This window comes from Pyxicephalus adspersus, chromosome 7 (genome assembly GCF_032062135.1).
Source record: "Pyxicephalus adspersus chromosome 7, UCB_Pads_2.0, whole genome shotgun sequence".
Classification (NCBI taxonomy): Eukaryota; Metazoa; Chordata; class Amphibia; order Anura; family Pyxicephalidae; genus Pyxicephalus; species Pyxicephalus adspersus.
Window position 1 is genome coordinate 18,428,669 of NC_092864.1, and position 17,598 is coordinate 18,446,266.

The 17,598-nt window shown below is 38.3% G+C and overlaps 1 protein-coding gene across 2 annotated transcripts in view; it reads right to left on the bottom strand.

The window, feature by feature from the left end:
• PDPK1 (3-phosphoinositide dependent protein kinase 1) overlaps positions 1–17,598 on the bottom strand; it is a 36,606-nt gene that overhangs the window by 17,891 nt on the left and 1,117 nt on the right. The window contains exons 1-2 of one of the 2 annotated variants that reach the window (XM_072417739.1): positions 12,786–12,910; positions 1,753–2,019 (exon numbers count right to left, since the gene is read on the bottom strand). In XM_072417739.1, the coding sequence (XP_072273840.1) occupies positions 1,753–2,010 (258 nt within the window). In that variant the 5' untranslated portion in view covers positions 2,011–2,019; positions 12,786–12,910. Of the gene's footprint in view, positions 1–1,752; positions 2,020–12,785; positions 12,911–17,598 lie in introns of those variants that run through there. The other variant, XM_072417738.1, reaches the window with a different exon arrangement.

The window sequence follows — 17,598 nt, forward strand, 5'->3', positions numbered from 1 at the left end:
AGGGTAGCTCAGGATTTTTACCAAGATCAGCAAGCTTTTGAGCACTTAACTCAGCCTGGATAAAAAAGAACTTATCTTCCCATCTTCAATTTCCAAATCTCCCTGACATATTTCTAACTGTTAATACCACTGTTATTCGTCCCTCCCCTCAGGCACGTTGTCACCATTCATTCAGCCCTCTCACTTACCCCCATATTCAGAACATTTCCAGGTCCTGCCACTTTCAACTACACAAAATCTCCAAAATCTGACCCTACCAGTCCCCAGAGACCACCAAACTCCTTGTACATGATATTATCTCTAGTCTGGACTACTGTAACCTCCTCCTATCCCAACTCTCTCCTCTACAATCTAATATGAATGCTGCAGCCAGACTCATCCATCCTTCCCTCAGCTCCTTTTCCGCTGCATCTCTTTGTAGTTCTCTTCATTGCCTTCCATTTCACCTTAGAATCAAATTCATCTCCTGTGCTTTGCCTTCAAATCCCTCCACAGTTCTTGTCCCACTTACCTTTCTGAACTGGTAAAAAAAAATACTCCCCCTGCCGCTCTCTCTGCTCCTTTGATGACCTACAACTGACTTCCTCACACGCACGGATACAAGACTTCTCTAGAGCTGCCCCAACTCTCTGGAATGGTCTTCCTCGCCCTCTTCGCCTTGCTCCTATACTTTCTGCTCATTTAAAAGAGCACTCAAACCTGCCTACTCGTCTTCTTCTGTATTTTGAAACCGTCACTCGTTCCCAACACTACATATCTCCCAACCTATTGTGTGTTAATTCCCCACATACTAGATTGTAAGCTCTGCGAGGCAGGGTCTTCTCCTCCTCCTGTATGTATTCGTCTGTCATTTGCAACCCCTATTTATGGTACAGCGCTGTGTAATATGTTGGCGCTATATAAATTCTGTTTGATAAAATTAATAATTATTATTCTAATAATATATTAAACATATATTGGACTAAAAAAGGAGCAAATGGGTTTTTGACTTTAGATATACTCTCATTAAAGAAAAAAAAAAAAAAATCAGGGGACGAGGATAGCTAAAGAATTTCCTCCTATGTACTTTCTCACATTCTTTTCAAGTGGGTCATTGATATCATTTAGAAGACATAAATGGCTTATAATTGCCAGAAGCAGAAGGGTAAAAGAGATTGACACCCGATACATTTGTATTCACTGATCACCTCAATGTAAAAACTAAAGTAAATTTAGGAACACACAATGAAGTAAATAAAAATGAACACAGCACCACCTGGTGGATGAATCGATACCGACACCCACAACAACAGTGCACCTGTGTTCTTCCCCATGTCTATTATTACTATTTTTATGTACAGTAAAGTACAGTAGCCAATTTCTATTTAACTTCTAAATATATTACCCAATATTAGGTAATACTGATTTTGATGAATGATAGTTCTAATTGTTTTAAAAAATATAGCCCATCTTCATCAATTTAATATGTCTTTGCACTGTGCTGTGTGTGATAAACAAGTAGCAGGGTGCTCAGAGAGCCCTTAGTCTGCAGTGCCCGACACCTTTTGTAGAAGTAATGTAGAAAAGCCAGCGGACACACACACAGGACCACATCAATGAAAGCGGAAGGGGATCTATGGACTATCATGGTGGAACCTGGGTGATCCAGCAAACCTCGAATGGATTTCTTAAAAGTAATTCGCTATTCGTTGTCAAATGTTTTCAATCAGTCATTAAATAACATCTAAAGAATACTCCCAACATTCAGCTTACGGTAGAGAAGGATCCTTCACCGAGGATTTTGCCAAACTTAAAGTCTTGAGGACGTTTCTTTCGAGGCTGTTGTGTTTGTTGTTGCCCAGTGTTTTGCTCAGGGTCTGAACTGGGTCTGAAGTCTGTTGTTTTGGATTCGCTGGTGGAGCCGGCTTGGCTGCTGCAGCTTGCTAAGGTTGCTGCAGAGCTGGAGTCAGGGTTGATCACTAATGAAGGAGATGGGCAGGAGCACATGACCACGTTGGACTGAATAGGCATAGCATCATACTAAAAAGAAAAAGGAAAATACATTAAGACTTGCAGTAAAAGTCACAGGTTACCATATAAAATACAAAATAATATGCACCTCCTATTTCAAATTATAGGTATGAATTAGGTATGAATTTGTGAGGTCTCTTGGCAGCATCATTGTAATAATCTGATATATAATGTACATATTCACTGATTTATCTCCTGCAAACATTCCTATCCCTAAAATGACCTATTTGGAAACAAGGTTTTATCACACATTGCAGCCAATCCTACTGTAAACTAGTTCCAAACCTGGCCAACTCCAGCTGGGCATATGAATGTAAGAGAAGAAACGGCCATCAATGCAAAATAAATGTCAGTGCAGTAGGTAGATGGGATATCTTTAATAGATCACACTAAAATATAATACCCTAAGTAACCACCAGAGGCACCATAACACCACACACCATCTATGTTGTCTTTCAAGCTGGGCTTCCCAAACAATAATGAACCAAATCTTCTCCAACTAGATCCAGAGAAAACAGTGAACGTGATAACGTTTTCCTTTATGCAAAATTGCAGAAGGTAAAATATTTGCAGGCACACTGACAACCCCAAGGGTAGCGTCTTACAAATATGTTCTCTCTACTTGCTGTATTGACTTGTGAAGCAAGCCAAAGCATCAACTTATATATTAGATAAAAAAAAGTGCCAGGAAAAGTAGGAAACTTCGGTCATACGACCAATTTCATTTGACCTGGGCTAACAAAGGCCCATTTACAACACAAATGGAGGGGTGTATTTTTTGTGGTAGAGCAATTCGTCCTAATGCAACAACAGGAGAAAATCAGCTTTTTGGTGCACCAAAGTTCACACTAATTTTATTATGTGGGTGAAGCCAAGGAAAGGAGTCATAAATGGTGTCACTGTCTGATGTGTATTTCTCAGATCTCTAAACTAGGATGAAAAGACAAGACTTAAATCAAATAGGAAAGAGGGGGCCGAGTGATCATATTTAATGCTTATATGAGATTTTATGTAAAACTCATTGCCTTAGCTCATATGTACAATGTTGTTAAGAAACCCGGCTGCTTTTGTACTGAAAATATGTTTTTTCACAGAAACTAATCAGAGGCAAATCATGAAATGCAAACACAGTACAAAACTTTAAAGTTACAAGAAGATAAACGGTAATTGGTACTTTCCAGGCACCTGGCTGCTTGTACTATTTCTGTAACTTCTATCAAGTGAAAAACCACAGGGGTCTGTCCCTAGTATGCAATGCCTTGAAAATATTTACAACAAATGAACGCTCAATGCCAGCCAGGGTGATGATGAGAAGAAACACCTCCTTAACAAGGCCAATTAAACTAATGTCAGAGCTAAAAAGAAAAATATGACACTTTCTATGTGGAAAACTTGAAGGGGATTTCATGTGGAAAATATCTTAGTAAATCTTTTACGAACTATGCAAATATTTTACTGATCATGATCAAAAGGGCTGTCCTCTATCAAAAACCTCCACAGCCTGAGCGGCTGAAAGAACAGGTAAAAGCATGGGTACCACAACTTACAGATCTCTCTATGGGGCTTGGGCTTCATTTACACTCCAATGCACAAACAGTAGGTGACAAGGGCAATGCAAATGTAGCAGCTATTATTATTGCAGGTGGAAAGAGCTGGGTGCACAGATATTTCCATCACAAAGTTCTCAAGAGTTCCCAGCTCCTCCTATATCAATGATACAATGCTATTAGGTGACTAGTTCAGTAAGTCTTCCTTTCATATGCCAACCAGTAACAGGTTACAAAGGGTCAGCCTTTATGGAAGTTACAAGATTAGCAAGTTTCAGGGGTCCCAGTTTTTGCATGTGAAAGCAGTGTGTGCAAATGCAAAGTAAGCTGCCTGGATTGCAATGCCAAGGTCTTAATTACCCACTTAGGTCCCAGGCACTCCAATTAAAGACAAACTTAAATGACATGACCCAATGTCACCTGACCGCTGGTAAAATGTTAGTTCAGATGCACCGGCCCCTGGAGCATTTGATATAAACTACTTAATGATTGATTATAAAAATAGATTTTTCTGGGCAGGATATGGAAATGCAGACTGATGCAATGTACCAGCAACATCACAGAGCTCAAAAACATTTGGATGAGACTGAATCTTATTAGGAGAGCAGAATAATCCTAACTCACAATGCTAACACACTACTATAAGGATACCCATTTCCTCGTGACACCTAATTTCAGGTCAGTCCAATGAGATTTGAAAAGGGAGTCACATAAAAATAAAGGTTCCTATCCTTGTGGTATATATACACAATATTCTCCACCAGTATTCTCCCCAGACCCTTTTAGCCGGGTGCACCACAGCAGATCCACACAGGACAGCAGAATGAATATACATGAATGATAGGTTGTATAGGTCTCAAAGTAATAAAAGTCACAGGATCAACCCCAATTCACATCACTACACCAGCAGCTTCCATGATTCATTATTATCTGTGGGGAAACAAATGTGTTGATCCGTTTAGCAAGTAATGCACCACTTGATTTTCAGCAATAGCACAAGCAGGAGCATTGTAAGCAATTAAATTTCAATAAAGACTGCACAAAGTATATTGAATCAGTCAGTAAACTCATTCTAGGAGACCTTCATTAATGGAGGGAACAAATATGGCTGCCCCATGCACATACACAGGATTTTTACAACATGAACATCCTTTGATGAGGCCATGTCACACAAGTGTCTGCTGCAGGCCATATGTCACCATCGGCAGAGTCATGAATAAGCGCATTCCACTGAGCTCTATGGAATTGCTCCCTAGTTGGCCTCCAACGCTGCAGAATTATGATCACTGGTGACACAATGTCCCTGGCCCTGATAGTGAGAGAGCGATTCCATGTTTCTCAACCATTTACCATGGGGGAACCCTTGAAATAACTTTCAGACATTAGTGAACCCCGGCTAATGTTGCTATATACTCCCCTAGCCGCTCTCTTTGCTCCTCCAATGACCTACTAATGACTTCCTCACTCATAACCTCATCACACACACGGCTCCAAGATTATTCTAGAGCTGCTCCAACTCTCTGGAATGGTCTTCCTCATATTTGGCTTGCTCCTACTTTCTGCTCATTTAAAAGAACGCTCAAAACCCAATTTTGTCTAATTTACCTACATGTCTTCTTCTGTCTTTTGAAACCGTCACTACTTCCCCACCATTCCATATCTCCCATCCTATTGTGTGTTACTTCCCCCACCTCCTAGATTGTAAGCTCTTCAGAGCAGGGTCCTCTCCTCCTCCTGTGTCACTGTCTGTCTGTCATTTGTAACCCCTATTAAATGTACAGTGCTGCGTATATGTTGGCGCTATATAAATCCTGTTTATTACTAATATATCCAACTCACAATACGGTAAAGTTGCTCAAGGTACCCCCCGACAAACTGGAGGATCCCAAAGGTTCCACACATAACCTTGATTGAGAAACACAGGCATAGAGCCAAGCCGGAAATTTCTTAGCAAACCTGACGCTGGTGACTAAATATCAGCATCAAGATCGCTCATGTGACCTGGCCCTTAGATTATAACAAGGAATACTATAGATTTCCTCAAACCACAGTTTGCTAACACACATTCTATTTTGTTTCCCTTTTAGGAATACAAAGGCTTTGGAAGGGAACAGAGATGCCACATATGTGGAACCATCAGTTTGCTATAGATTTTTCTACTATATTCATTGCTCCATACCAGTCTCAAAAACACACCTGGACTTCTGGGGTTAAGAAAACTTTATTTTCCTAGCAATTAAACTAAATAAACTGATATGTAAAGATAGAAAATTTGGGACTTTCCTGATACCTGTACTGTGAGAATGAAAGATTAAGAAGTATCCCAGTATTGCTCAACACCTTTCCATGAGTCCTGGCAGAAGCGTCATCTTCCTCATTGGACAGCTCAGCGACAGGTTTAACAAAAAACAAGCCTATTGCTGTTCTGTCTCTTTAGCTGGCCCATGATGCATTGGACATGCATTTGTTGGGTACTCTTTGTGTAAGTGGGGGGGGGTGACGCTTTCGCTATGGCACACATGCATATATTTCATAGCAGTCCTGTGTCTGGAGAAGCAGTACAGGCCCTGGATAAGTCCAGCTTAGTTATACAGCAAAGAACTTACAAGCAAGGCCTCAGGTGGCCCTCCCATGATCCACAACTGGATGTCCGCAAATCAATGTAACATGGAGGGGCACAGGGATCAGCAAAACGCATCAGTTTCTCCAGCATAGAAATAATCGTTCCTACCTTCTGGAAGTGAACACATTAGGGACCTAATTCAGACCCATCTAGTCCATTAACCCTCATTGTGTCACGCATCAACTTAGGTTGTGTAAGGCAGCTCACACATTACAAGGGGCTGCTAAAGCACCACAACACACCTAAAATGGACTTATCTTGTGATGTGGCTCAATACAATGTGATTCAAGTCAACATGAATAGCACCTCAGTGCATGCTACATTCTTAGTAATGAATATTTTACCTTGCATTACCGTGATGAATAGGACTGAGGGGGTCTAAATCAAGCAGGAATGTGGAGCACACACATACTTATACCATGTCTACAGTGCAGGAAGACAAACTGAATGTTAGCCGTATGTACCTCCATCTACAGTGATGACAGATAGGGAAAAATAAGAGGTGATATTAGTAAAGCTGCTTGGTATCCCTGAATATATGAGAGCCAAGATATAGTAATCCTTTATGGTAGTGTATCGACAACCACAGACCTGTGGAACCCCAGGGCTCCTCTAGAGATTGCCAGGGGATCCTTAAACAATGAGAAATTGGTACTTCTTAGGTCAGTTTAAGTGACAGCAATGATCTTTTTGGATCACATTCCGGCCAGCAATGTAATGCTGTGGATATAATAATTATAGCAGGGCTTACCTAAAGATTTGGAAGTTAATTCAAATAAATCACATTTTTTACAAGGCGCATTGCAAGTGAATAAAAGATTGCTCTGAAATACATTTTTAGAGTTGATAACAGGGCCTCTTTAAAGCAGAAGATAGAATGACTTGCTGCTTAGTCATATTGGCTTGCATGCAATGGCTAGTTGGTGTTGGCAACCCAAAATAGCAGAACATAATTGCATACAGGTTATTCCACCCACATCCTAATATTTTACGGAATGGCATTGTTGATTCAAAACAAGACATCAAGGGAAGGCAAAAGTAAATAGCGATCTACCTTGCCTAACACTGTTTTGCATAGAGTTACTCATACTATTCCTTAATGTCTTCAGGCTCCGGCAGCAAAACAGAACAAGCCGCGGGAACCCATGTAAATAACACCCATGCACATCTTATATACCTGTCCTAGCTACGACCATGCTGCTGGCCCAAGTTACTTTCTTGCCTTGTGATTTAAACAGTACAAACTAGTGGTAAATTCCTAAGGGGGAAAAGGAGCAGGAATTCCAGGTCACATTCCATCTGCTACTTACTCACCTATCAAATTTCAGATACAAAGGCCAACAGGAACTTTATTACAATGTGTCATTCAAGGGTAAGGGTTTCATGTGTAAATGATTGGCCACCCAACACACAAAGTACTGAGCTTTAATGTTTTACAAAGTATTTGTGTGAATGGGCCTCTAAAGTGTTCATTGTTTTTTTCCCTCTACCAATGGGCTCACATAGCTCGCCTTCAGATGTTTACTGCAAAGAAGTAATCATTTACTCATTAACAGAGTTGAAGTGAATTGTCAGTTTACCATTCTTCAATGATTTTTACTATCAGGGTTAATATTTGAAATTTTCCTTTTACCATTAGGTGCGTATACACTTAGCTGGGTTTAAGGTATGAAACTTTTTGTGTTTTTAGTGCTCTTTGTCACTATAGCTGTATGTTGCTTTTATCAAACACACACACACACAATGTTATTCACATTGCAGTGTGCTGTGGTCAGCAGGCCATTTGAAGAAAATACACTGCACACAAATATAATGCATTCTGCAAAACCCTCTACTGTACAATTGATTCCTTTAGTGCATTTGGGTGTCATTAATAATAAAGGGCAACCCTGCAGACCAATGTATGTGCTGAGCTTAGACAAGTTCCACGGAAGCAGCATGAAAAGCAGAACTAAAGTCCCACTGTGAACTTTGGAGATTTAGGCAGGTGATGTCAGTTCTGTAATAACATGCCTTACGTGTTGGATCGCAGCAGAAACATGTGAAAAGGTTCAGCTGCACATGCGCAGCATCAACCAATCAAGAGGGCTGAAGATGAATTCTGAGCAGAAGAAGAAGGAAAGATGGCCCAGTAAGGGAGCAAGGGTAGGCAAGAGACGCAGAGTATGGTTCCACTGTCAAGCAGAATCCCTACCACTACTGTTAAGAGTTGATTGCTAAACAGGAAAATCTTTCTCAAAATTCTATTAATCTTCCAGTAAAACATAAAACCTCACTCACATGGACCAACACTTATTTCTGCAAACCTTTCACTAATATAAAAATTGGATCCTCCAATTCTGCAGTTATCAACATCTTCATCTACTGAGCTCGTAAACAAATGGCAGACATATGTGATCTACAGCCTATAGCTCACAAGGTTTTCATATGACAAGCTTATCCAAATACAGGCAAACCAGTTATTTAAAATGTTATTTAAGTTTTGATCATAATAAATCAGGTATAGAAAAACCACCAAACATTATCCACCTTTATATTTAAATGAGTCCATGGACTGACACTAAGGAACAACTATTGCATTATTCATGCAGTTGTCTCTGCATTGTTACACTAGGACAGGGTTGATTTTCAATGGGTGTGATGAGGGATATTAGATCGAGCTTTAAAATTGTTCCGTAATTAAAAAATTGGAAGGTAAAATGGTCTCAGAAAGCTGATAACAGCCAATGAAAGGCAAACATGAACTGGAAAATGTGAGTATGAGAATGAAAACAGAAATGATCAACAAGAGTTCCTCCCACAGATGGTTCTATAAATAGTGCCCAATATAAAGCTAATATTAGTAGAGAAGATGAAGTTTTGAGCTCTTGCATGTAAAAAAAGCCGTACGTCATGTCCCTTATCCAATAAGAATTCACTGAAGCCAATCCTAGTTATCAGCTAAAACAGATCCAGAGCAAGGAAGTGTTTCATACACAAACCATTATCTTGTTAGCACATTGACAGTATTACCCTGAAATACATTTTGCATCATCGTTTTTCAGCAAAGGACAACGATCATCTTCACTGATGTGTTAACTGGCAAGTCTATCTTAACCATCTGAAGTACAACTGTGGTAAAATGATAAATTCCTAAATTTTGAATGATGCGTTCAGCCAGTTTAGCAAAATTGATATTTCAATGTGCTTTTCTCAACCTTTTTAACATGTACATGCTCTTATCTCTCGTCTGGACTACTGTAACATCCTCCTCTCTGGTATTCCACTAACCTGACTCTCTCCTCTACAATCTATTATGAATGCTGCAGCCAGACTCATCCATCCTTCCCTCCGCTCCTCTTCAGCTGCATCTCTTTGTAGTTCTCTTCATTGGCTTCCATTTCACCTTAGAATCCAAATTCATCTCCTGTGCTTTGCCTTGAAATCCCTCCACAGTTCTTGTCCCACTTACCTTAGAAAAATACACCCCTAACCGCTCTCTTTGCTCCTCCAATGACCTACTAATGCCTTCCTAATTCATAACCTCATCACATGCATGGCTCCAACTCTCTGGAATGGTCTTCCTCGACCTATTCAGCTTGCTCCTACTTTCTGCTCATTTAAAAGAGCACTCAAAAACCATTTTTTCAAACTTGCCTACCCGTCTTCTTCTGTCTCTTAAAACCCCCACTACTTGCCACCATTCCATATCCCCCTTCCTATTGTGAGTTACTTCCCCCACCTCCTAGAGTGTAAGCTCCTTTGGGCAGGGTCCTCTTCTTTTGTTGTGTCACTGTCTGTATTTGTCATTTGAAATCCCTATTTAATGTATAGCTCTGCGTGATTATTATATTCACAGCTCACAGTACATTAAGGTGGTGGTCAGCGGGAAGAACGACTCTTAAGCTACGTACACACGTCAGATTTTTATCGCCCGATAATCGAAAATCTGCCGTGTGTACAGTCGGTGTCGTCCATCGTCGTGAAAGATCCTTTCCAACGACAAAAATTGGAAGTGTGTACGCAGCTTAACATTGCTGGCCAGTGGGAAGAATGTGACCCCTACACTGAACTAAAAGTCACAAATTTCTCATTGATCAAGGAACCCCAAGCAACCTCTGGAGGAGCCTTGGGGTACCACGGGACCATGGTTAAGAAACTGTTCCAGACTGCAAAAAAAAAATTTGAAATAAATTTTTCTTCCTCAGCCAGTGGCCAAAAGGCACCATTGGCCAGTCAAAATCTGGCAACAATTGCTGATATTTAAGGATACCCACCCAATGTCTAAAAAACCCTGAACAGCTCTAGCTCTGAAAAATAAACATTGTAACGTCCGGGGGGCAAGGAAAATGATTTAGAAAATGTAAGCTATCAATCCGGTTGGAAGTAATGACTTCTAGAAACACCTAAACAAATGTTATTATTCCTGTTTTAGTATTATAATTGAAAGCTACATGCCTGCAGGACCAATACAACAACATAAAAATGTCAAGCCGTTGGAGCTGTGGGCTGGGTTGTTAAAGGCTGCAAAACAAACATGTTTTTTTCTTATGATCATGGTCAATCACTTTCAATATCTCAGGCAGACATCAAGCTTTATATAGCGAACAAATATTTGGCTCTTTGCACAGATCCTGTCATGGAAAGTTTCATTTTTTCTACTCGGAAAGATGAACAGAACATGGCAGTCGGCCAGTTTTAGCTTAGTGATACCCTAACAAGCGTACAGAGAGAAGGAAGATGAAGGTTCGATATTGTTTGTTGTTTAATAATCGGTCATATAACTATACAAATATTTAAGTAAAGATGGCTTCATTATTCTCTTTTCTTCTTCCTATGGTTATCAGGGAGCAACATTTGATCCAAAAAGAATATTATACCAGAATACGTGGTGACTTCCTACCGATACAGAATAATCTATAATGGCATCATATAAATACCAGATCTACGCATGTGAAGCGTCAGAATTAATTGCTGGGATACCCAGTGTGTCACGGGAATGAATGAACTCTCGCCTACACCATTCCGGCCCAGCCAATGAAGTTGGCTGAAGATTCTGTACAGGAAGAGACGAAAGAAGATGGCGGCGTCCTGCGAATAAAAACAGGTTTAGCTCTGTTTTTAAAGCGGATAAAAACGTCTTCTGCTTCTGCATGTAGTTTGTTATTACACATCTTCAGCAACCAGTTAGTCATTTCTTACAAAAGGTTCCGCTTCTTCTTTTACTGTGCTACATAATATTGTGCTCGACTTCTTACAAAACATCAATGGACTAAAATCATTGGTGAGATTATTAACATTTAATAATAATAATAACATAAAGTGTTTATTATTCAATCCTTCAATCTTGAGCATTTTTTTTTTTTACAGCCAGATGGCCAACATCATTCACCCCATGTTCTCTGAGCTCAGGTTGTCCTGGACTTGCCTCAGCCTGTGACAGGGTAGTGAAAGAAGAAGCAGCTTAGTGATGAGCCTATGTTTTTACCCCATCACTAATTTCCTTGTCAGAACATGAACGAATTAATGAATTAGCCCTTTGGCTCCCGATCTACTGCAGCCTTATTACAATCATTTCTTGTTTACGCGCATGCGCTCGAATCATGGCTGTATGTGGGGCAGGTTTACAGATTGTGAAAACAGTATGTAATGTATATTGGAAGAGATAATTGTTAAAAAAAAAACAAAAAAAAAAACAAACAATTTTTAAAATGACACTGACTTCCTAAAACTGGGATTGTAGTGAATGGGGTCACATGTAGTTTCAGGCACACCTCCATTCAAGAATAGCATCAAAATGAATCACCCAGTAAAAGAATGAAAAAAAAAAGGTAACTTTAGTTGCTTTTAATCAGCACCTCCCCCCTGCAGTAGTGCTTTTCCACCACAAGATGTTTTCAGTGGGATGGCCGTCATCTTTAAATCCAAGTGCTCTGAGCCCAGCCTGTTCTAGACTGATGAGTGAAAGCATATGAATAACAGTGATAAGCAGTTCTAGTACTCCGCTTTCTCCTCCTACCAGCATGTTCTATATCAGCACATCTAAATGCACCCCTTGGACATCAGGGCGTCATTTCTCAGACCCAAGCCTTGTGGAACAAGAGCTGCAGGAGTATTATACTCGCTCAATTAGCATTAGGTTTTATATCCTGTACCTTACTCAAGTTAAATTGTAGCTGCTAGGGAAAAAACATTTTCAGAAAACTATCAACTAAGAAATGTGTGTCAGCAATGAAAATGTAATTTTACACAATAAAACAATAACATACCAAATATACATGTGATCTCTTTACAGGAAGCAGCATTATCCCTTTAAAACTTTGACATCAGTACACGCTGGTCCTGTCACTGTGTAATTAACACAAACCAATCAATTGCTTCTTTGACCCACTTTCTGTGGCTGGGTCACTTTGTTCAAAGCCACGACTGCCATCGCAGGCATAATAAAGCATCTGAACTTAGGTTTAGCAAACAAACTGCACTCACATGGTGGAATTTGGCACGCTAACAAGCACTAAATACAGAAGGTAGACTAAAGCACTTTCTGCTTCCAAAACAATTGCTCTTGTTTGTGTATACACCAACCATTAAAAATAGAAAAAAAAAATCTAAACACAGAAGCAAACCTTTTCCAGGGCAGAACACAAGCGACATGCTGGGTAGCCGATCCAATATCCAGGTCAGAAGAAAACCAGCAGAGAGAACACAGATTCTTATTCCTCTTTCACAAATTGTTGTCAAACATCCTTCTAGAGGAATTTGTTGTAGCAATAAAAATCAAACTGCAGACTGAACGAGGTATGAAGTGTTATTATGGCAACTGTACCAAAAGAAAACTGGGTTATACAGAATGTCATGTACAGCTATTTTGGGAAAAGGAATTATTCAGCTGTAAATGACATAACTGAGGTTTCTGCTATTACTTAATTGCCCTGGTTCCTGCAAAGACGGAGAAAGAAAATACTTCGTACCGAATATTTACTGTGGCCACAGAAAAATAATTTATTCCGTAAATGCTACTTGATAGAAACGAGGAAAGAAAATACAAAATATTGGCGATGTAAGAGTGTGACTGATGTTCTAATGAAATGTTCTCAGGAAAGACGAATACTTGTTATAAAAAGAAAAGAACTGTGAACCAGATTCCTGATCACAAATCATTGTCAGGTACACGGTTTGTATTCTTGACTTCAAATAAAATAAAGCAATACGTTTTATCAACTATAAAATAAATCTATATATGGAATAAAAATATAAATCACAATAAATAGGCTAAAGCTTCTGTAAAGAAGGAAGAAATATTCTGAAAAGGAATGAGTTTAAAAAAATGTCAGAGATTAAATGAATCACCCTTGTTTTTCTCCTCCTGATAATGTACATGTTTATCATTGAGAACCACGTGCTTTATGAATGAAAGGCTCTTTGTGACCACACAATCTAACATTCCTTAAAATGTCACAATTTGTGGTAGGCTGTAAATGAAAAAATGTGACAGTTTTTTTTTTAAAGATTACATCCGATTTCACATGATGTGGTGGGAGAAAATTGTATCTGGATTGTTACTTAACCAGCTCCAGAGGTCACTGACTGGGCTGAGGATTGCTCATGGAGATTTGGTATTTTTAGCTGGACTTCTTTAATTTGAATATACAATAAATATATATTTCAAAACGTGTTATATTATATCCATAAGCAATAGTCTAATATCATTTAAACAAAAATGCATTTTAGTTGAAAGAATCAACGTGTAAATATCTTGAGCATTTTATTTTTAAATAATTTCATAATACTAAAATTGGCATAAAAAACATTAAGATTGAATCCAGACCATAAGGTAATGTCATGTCCACGTTGCTATTATTTTTGTATATATTAGATAACAGATTGTATGCTCGCCTTTTTATAATTTTATTTGTATTATGCTATTCATATACATTGTCTGTTAAAGTTGTTTTACAAAGTTGTCTTAAGAAAAATTAAAATAAAAAAGAGGAAATCAGATTATAATGTTTTGTCGGATTAACTGTTATTTGCAAGCTTGATAAGACTGTAAAAAGTGTTCAACTTATTTAAGGGTTTCATATTTTGACATTGTTCTAAACAAAAAAAATGTTATTTTATCATTCAACTACCATACCAAAAATTGTCATACTAAAACTCATATCATCAAATTTTATATAACAAACATTTACATGAATTATAACCCAAATCACTTGGTTTTAAGTCTCCCAAGTTTTATTACTAGGCTTACAATTAGAATTAACAGTTGCCAAAATAACAATTCTTGTTACAAAGAACCTATTCCCAAAAATTTTTAAACTGTGGGAACAAAAAAAAACTGAGATACAGTTTTATCTATTTCACCTTTTACTTGCTACATCAAATTTCCTGTCCACAGTAACTGAAGAGGGCACAACGAAAACCAAAATGGAATAACAACTTACTAATAACTTCACAGAACGAGTCATTTTGTCAAAACCAATTAACATTTATCAACCTGTGAGAAACATTATATATATATATATATATATATATATATATATATATATATATATAATATATATTATTTAATGCAAACATATAAATCTGTTATATATACCAATAATATATTAATATTTATCAGCTTGTGAGAAATGTGTGTGTATGTATGTTTATATATATATATATATATATATATATATATATATATATATATATATATATATATATATATATATATTTACACACACACACACAAATCTGCAAGTTCAACCACTACTATTTTTGAATGTCTCCAAACATTTCCTAAACACAACAGTACTAAGCTTTACAAACGTGATACAACTGACAATATTATATATTTTTTTTATACACAAACCAAAACAGTAGTACCAATAAAACTAAGTTTCAACACGTTTGTTCACTACATGTTAAAAAATGCACAACGGGGAAAAAAAAAAGTCTGTCGTAAAGGCATGTAAATGGCACATCTACATTCCAAAACCTTGTATACATCCACAAGTAGTTACATGTTGCCATAATTGTACAACACAACGCCCGCCATCAATATTGCAGAGAAACGAGGAGGCAACTGAAGGAAGGACAGCAAAAAAATATAGATTTTTAGGTGCAGTATTCCTTCCATGTGCCCAGCTAATGGAAGAAATCCTGTGACTGACAATAAACTTGTGAATGACTTGTGAAAACCGCAGGACTAATGTGTATCATTCAATAAAACATTGTGTTTACCATTTTCCCTAACTTCCTATTTTCACTTGCCAGAAAGGGAACTAGAATATCATTTACAAAGTTGGAAGAGTAAAAAAACAAAACAAACTAAAACAACAGAGTAAGACTTTTTACTACTAGGTCATGTAGTCATGAGAGAAGTCTACAAGCTGATATCTCCTTCTAAAAACTGACAATATGTGGTGATCCCTCTCGTATCAGATATATTTGCATACTTTTTCCCGGTCATTAACTTGGGCGACACCAGGAAAAAAAATACAGAATTGTTGGAAGTATGACAGCCATTTGTAATGTAAAAACTATCAAATAAAGAGAATAATTGCACAATGTATATATAACTTGTAAAGTCAGCTCATCCCCTTATCTTCAAGCTTTGATCTGCTTTAAAAGGGTCTGTCTAGGACAGCCTTTCTCAGCTTATTTACTATGGAGGAACTCTTTAAATAACGCTTTAAGTCTTAGGAAACTAATTACTATATCCACAGCTAAAAGACCATTAGTGTGGTGATCAGTGGGAGGAATTCCTCTCTTGCTCAATGAACCTTTGGAGGAACCCTGGTTAGGAAGCACTGATCTAGACAAGGCTAATATTTCAGCATTTGGTAGATATGGGCTGAATGATTTTGATGGAAACTTCTCCGGTACCATCACCTCCCAAGATCATGTCATCTAACTTTCATTTATTTTGGTGCATAGACAATATAGATTTAATGAGAGGGCAGAACCAGGGACAATGATGGGAAGATCTCTCTGCTGAGATCTGCAGATCATCCACCAGTCAGTTTAGAGATTGGCAATCGCAGAAGATTTGTTTAATTCTGTGTTTCTCTACTTTTTTTTTCAACAAAACACCCTTGACATAACTTTCAGATCTTCAGGGAAGCCAGGCTATATCCACGGCTCAGAATATATTAGTGTGGTGGTCAGTGGGAAGAATGATTCTGACATTGCAGGTCACCCTTACTGCCAAAAAGATGATTGGTGCCCGTTATACCGTTATGAACCCCTAACAATCCCTGGTAGAGAATGACTGACCTGCTTGGTATCTGGCCTGTCTGTGCCGGCCATAGGACACGGCACAGTCATTCGAGAGCAGCCGCTCATGAATGGCTATGTTTACTTTTCAAGCAATGCTGACTATGACGGCTCGATTACAGCTGCCTACGTTCTGAACTTCTTTCCAGGTACAAAGCTGTACAACTCTGATAAGAGAAATCAGCCAGCACATGGGCTAATCTTCAGCAATAATAATGCAGATACAAAGGACACAGAGCAAGAGATACAAATGCCGAATATATGAAAGGAATCAGATCACAAGCAATTCACCCAAATTCATAGAGCCGATACACCTAAAAATGAAAGCAGGCGTCATTTTGTGGATGACAAAGCTGAGATTATTCCCAGCTCCCAGTTTAAATTCTTTGATTCTACATTGGAATGTTCCACCTATATATTGAATGCTTAGAGCTCCCTGATCACAGGGTACAAAGGACATTCAATTAGAATTGAATACAAATATCCAAAAATTCCAAATATCTTTTACTTACTTCTTTAAATATCTCTTTCTTATAAATTATCTTTATTACATTACCTTAAATTGTATCACTGCATGTTACTTCATTGTTATTGTATCATTTTATTGTTATACCTTGTAACCTTGTAAAACTCAATAAAAATGATTGTAACAAGAATTGAATCCAAATATTAAACACTTGATTAGGGGTGGGATTTTCGCACATAAAAGTGCCACAGACAAGGCCAGGTCCCCAGGCATTCCTAATAAATAGCAGCGCCAATCGTGCTGGGGTGACAACGCATAGAATCATTGGGTCTGATTTATTAAAAACTCTCCAAGACTGGAGATATAGTGGAGTATAATGAGGTGACCCTGGGTGACCCAGCAAACCTGGAATGGATTTCCTCAAAAATCAAGGTTTTCAATTAATTCCAGGTTTGCTGGATCACCCATCTCCCATGATAATCTATCCTCTGCAGCCTTGGAGATCTTTAATAAATCGCCCCTATCATTTCCAGCATAGCCGATACCACCAATGCCAACAAGTCCAAACAGAACAACAGTAAGCTCTCATTTCACATTTGTAATTTAAATATTTTTTTTTTGCCTTCACTTCCTGTCCTGTAACCTAAACAGGAAATCTATGCAACCCCGGGTTTGCCATGTGAACCAGAACCCCCTTTAGAAACTCCTCT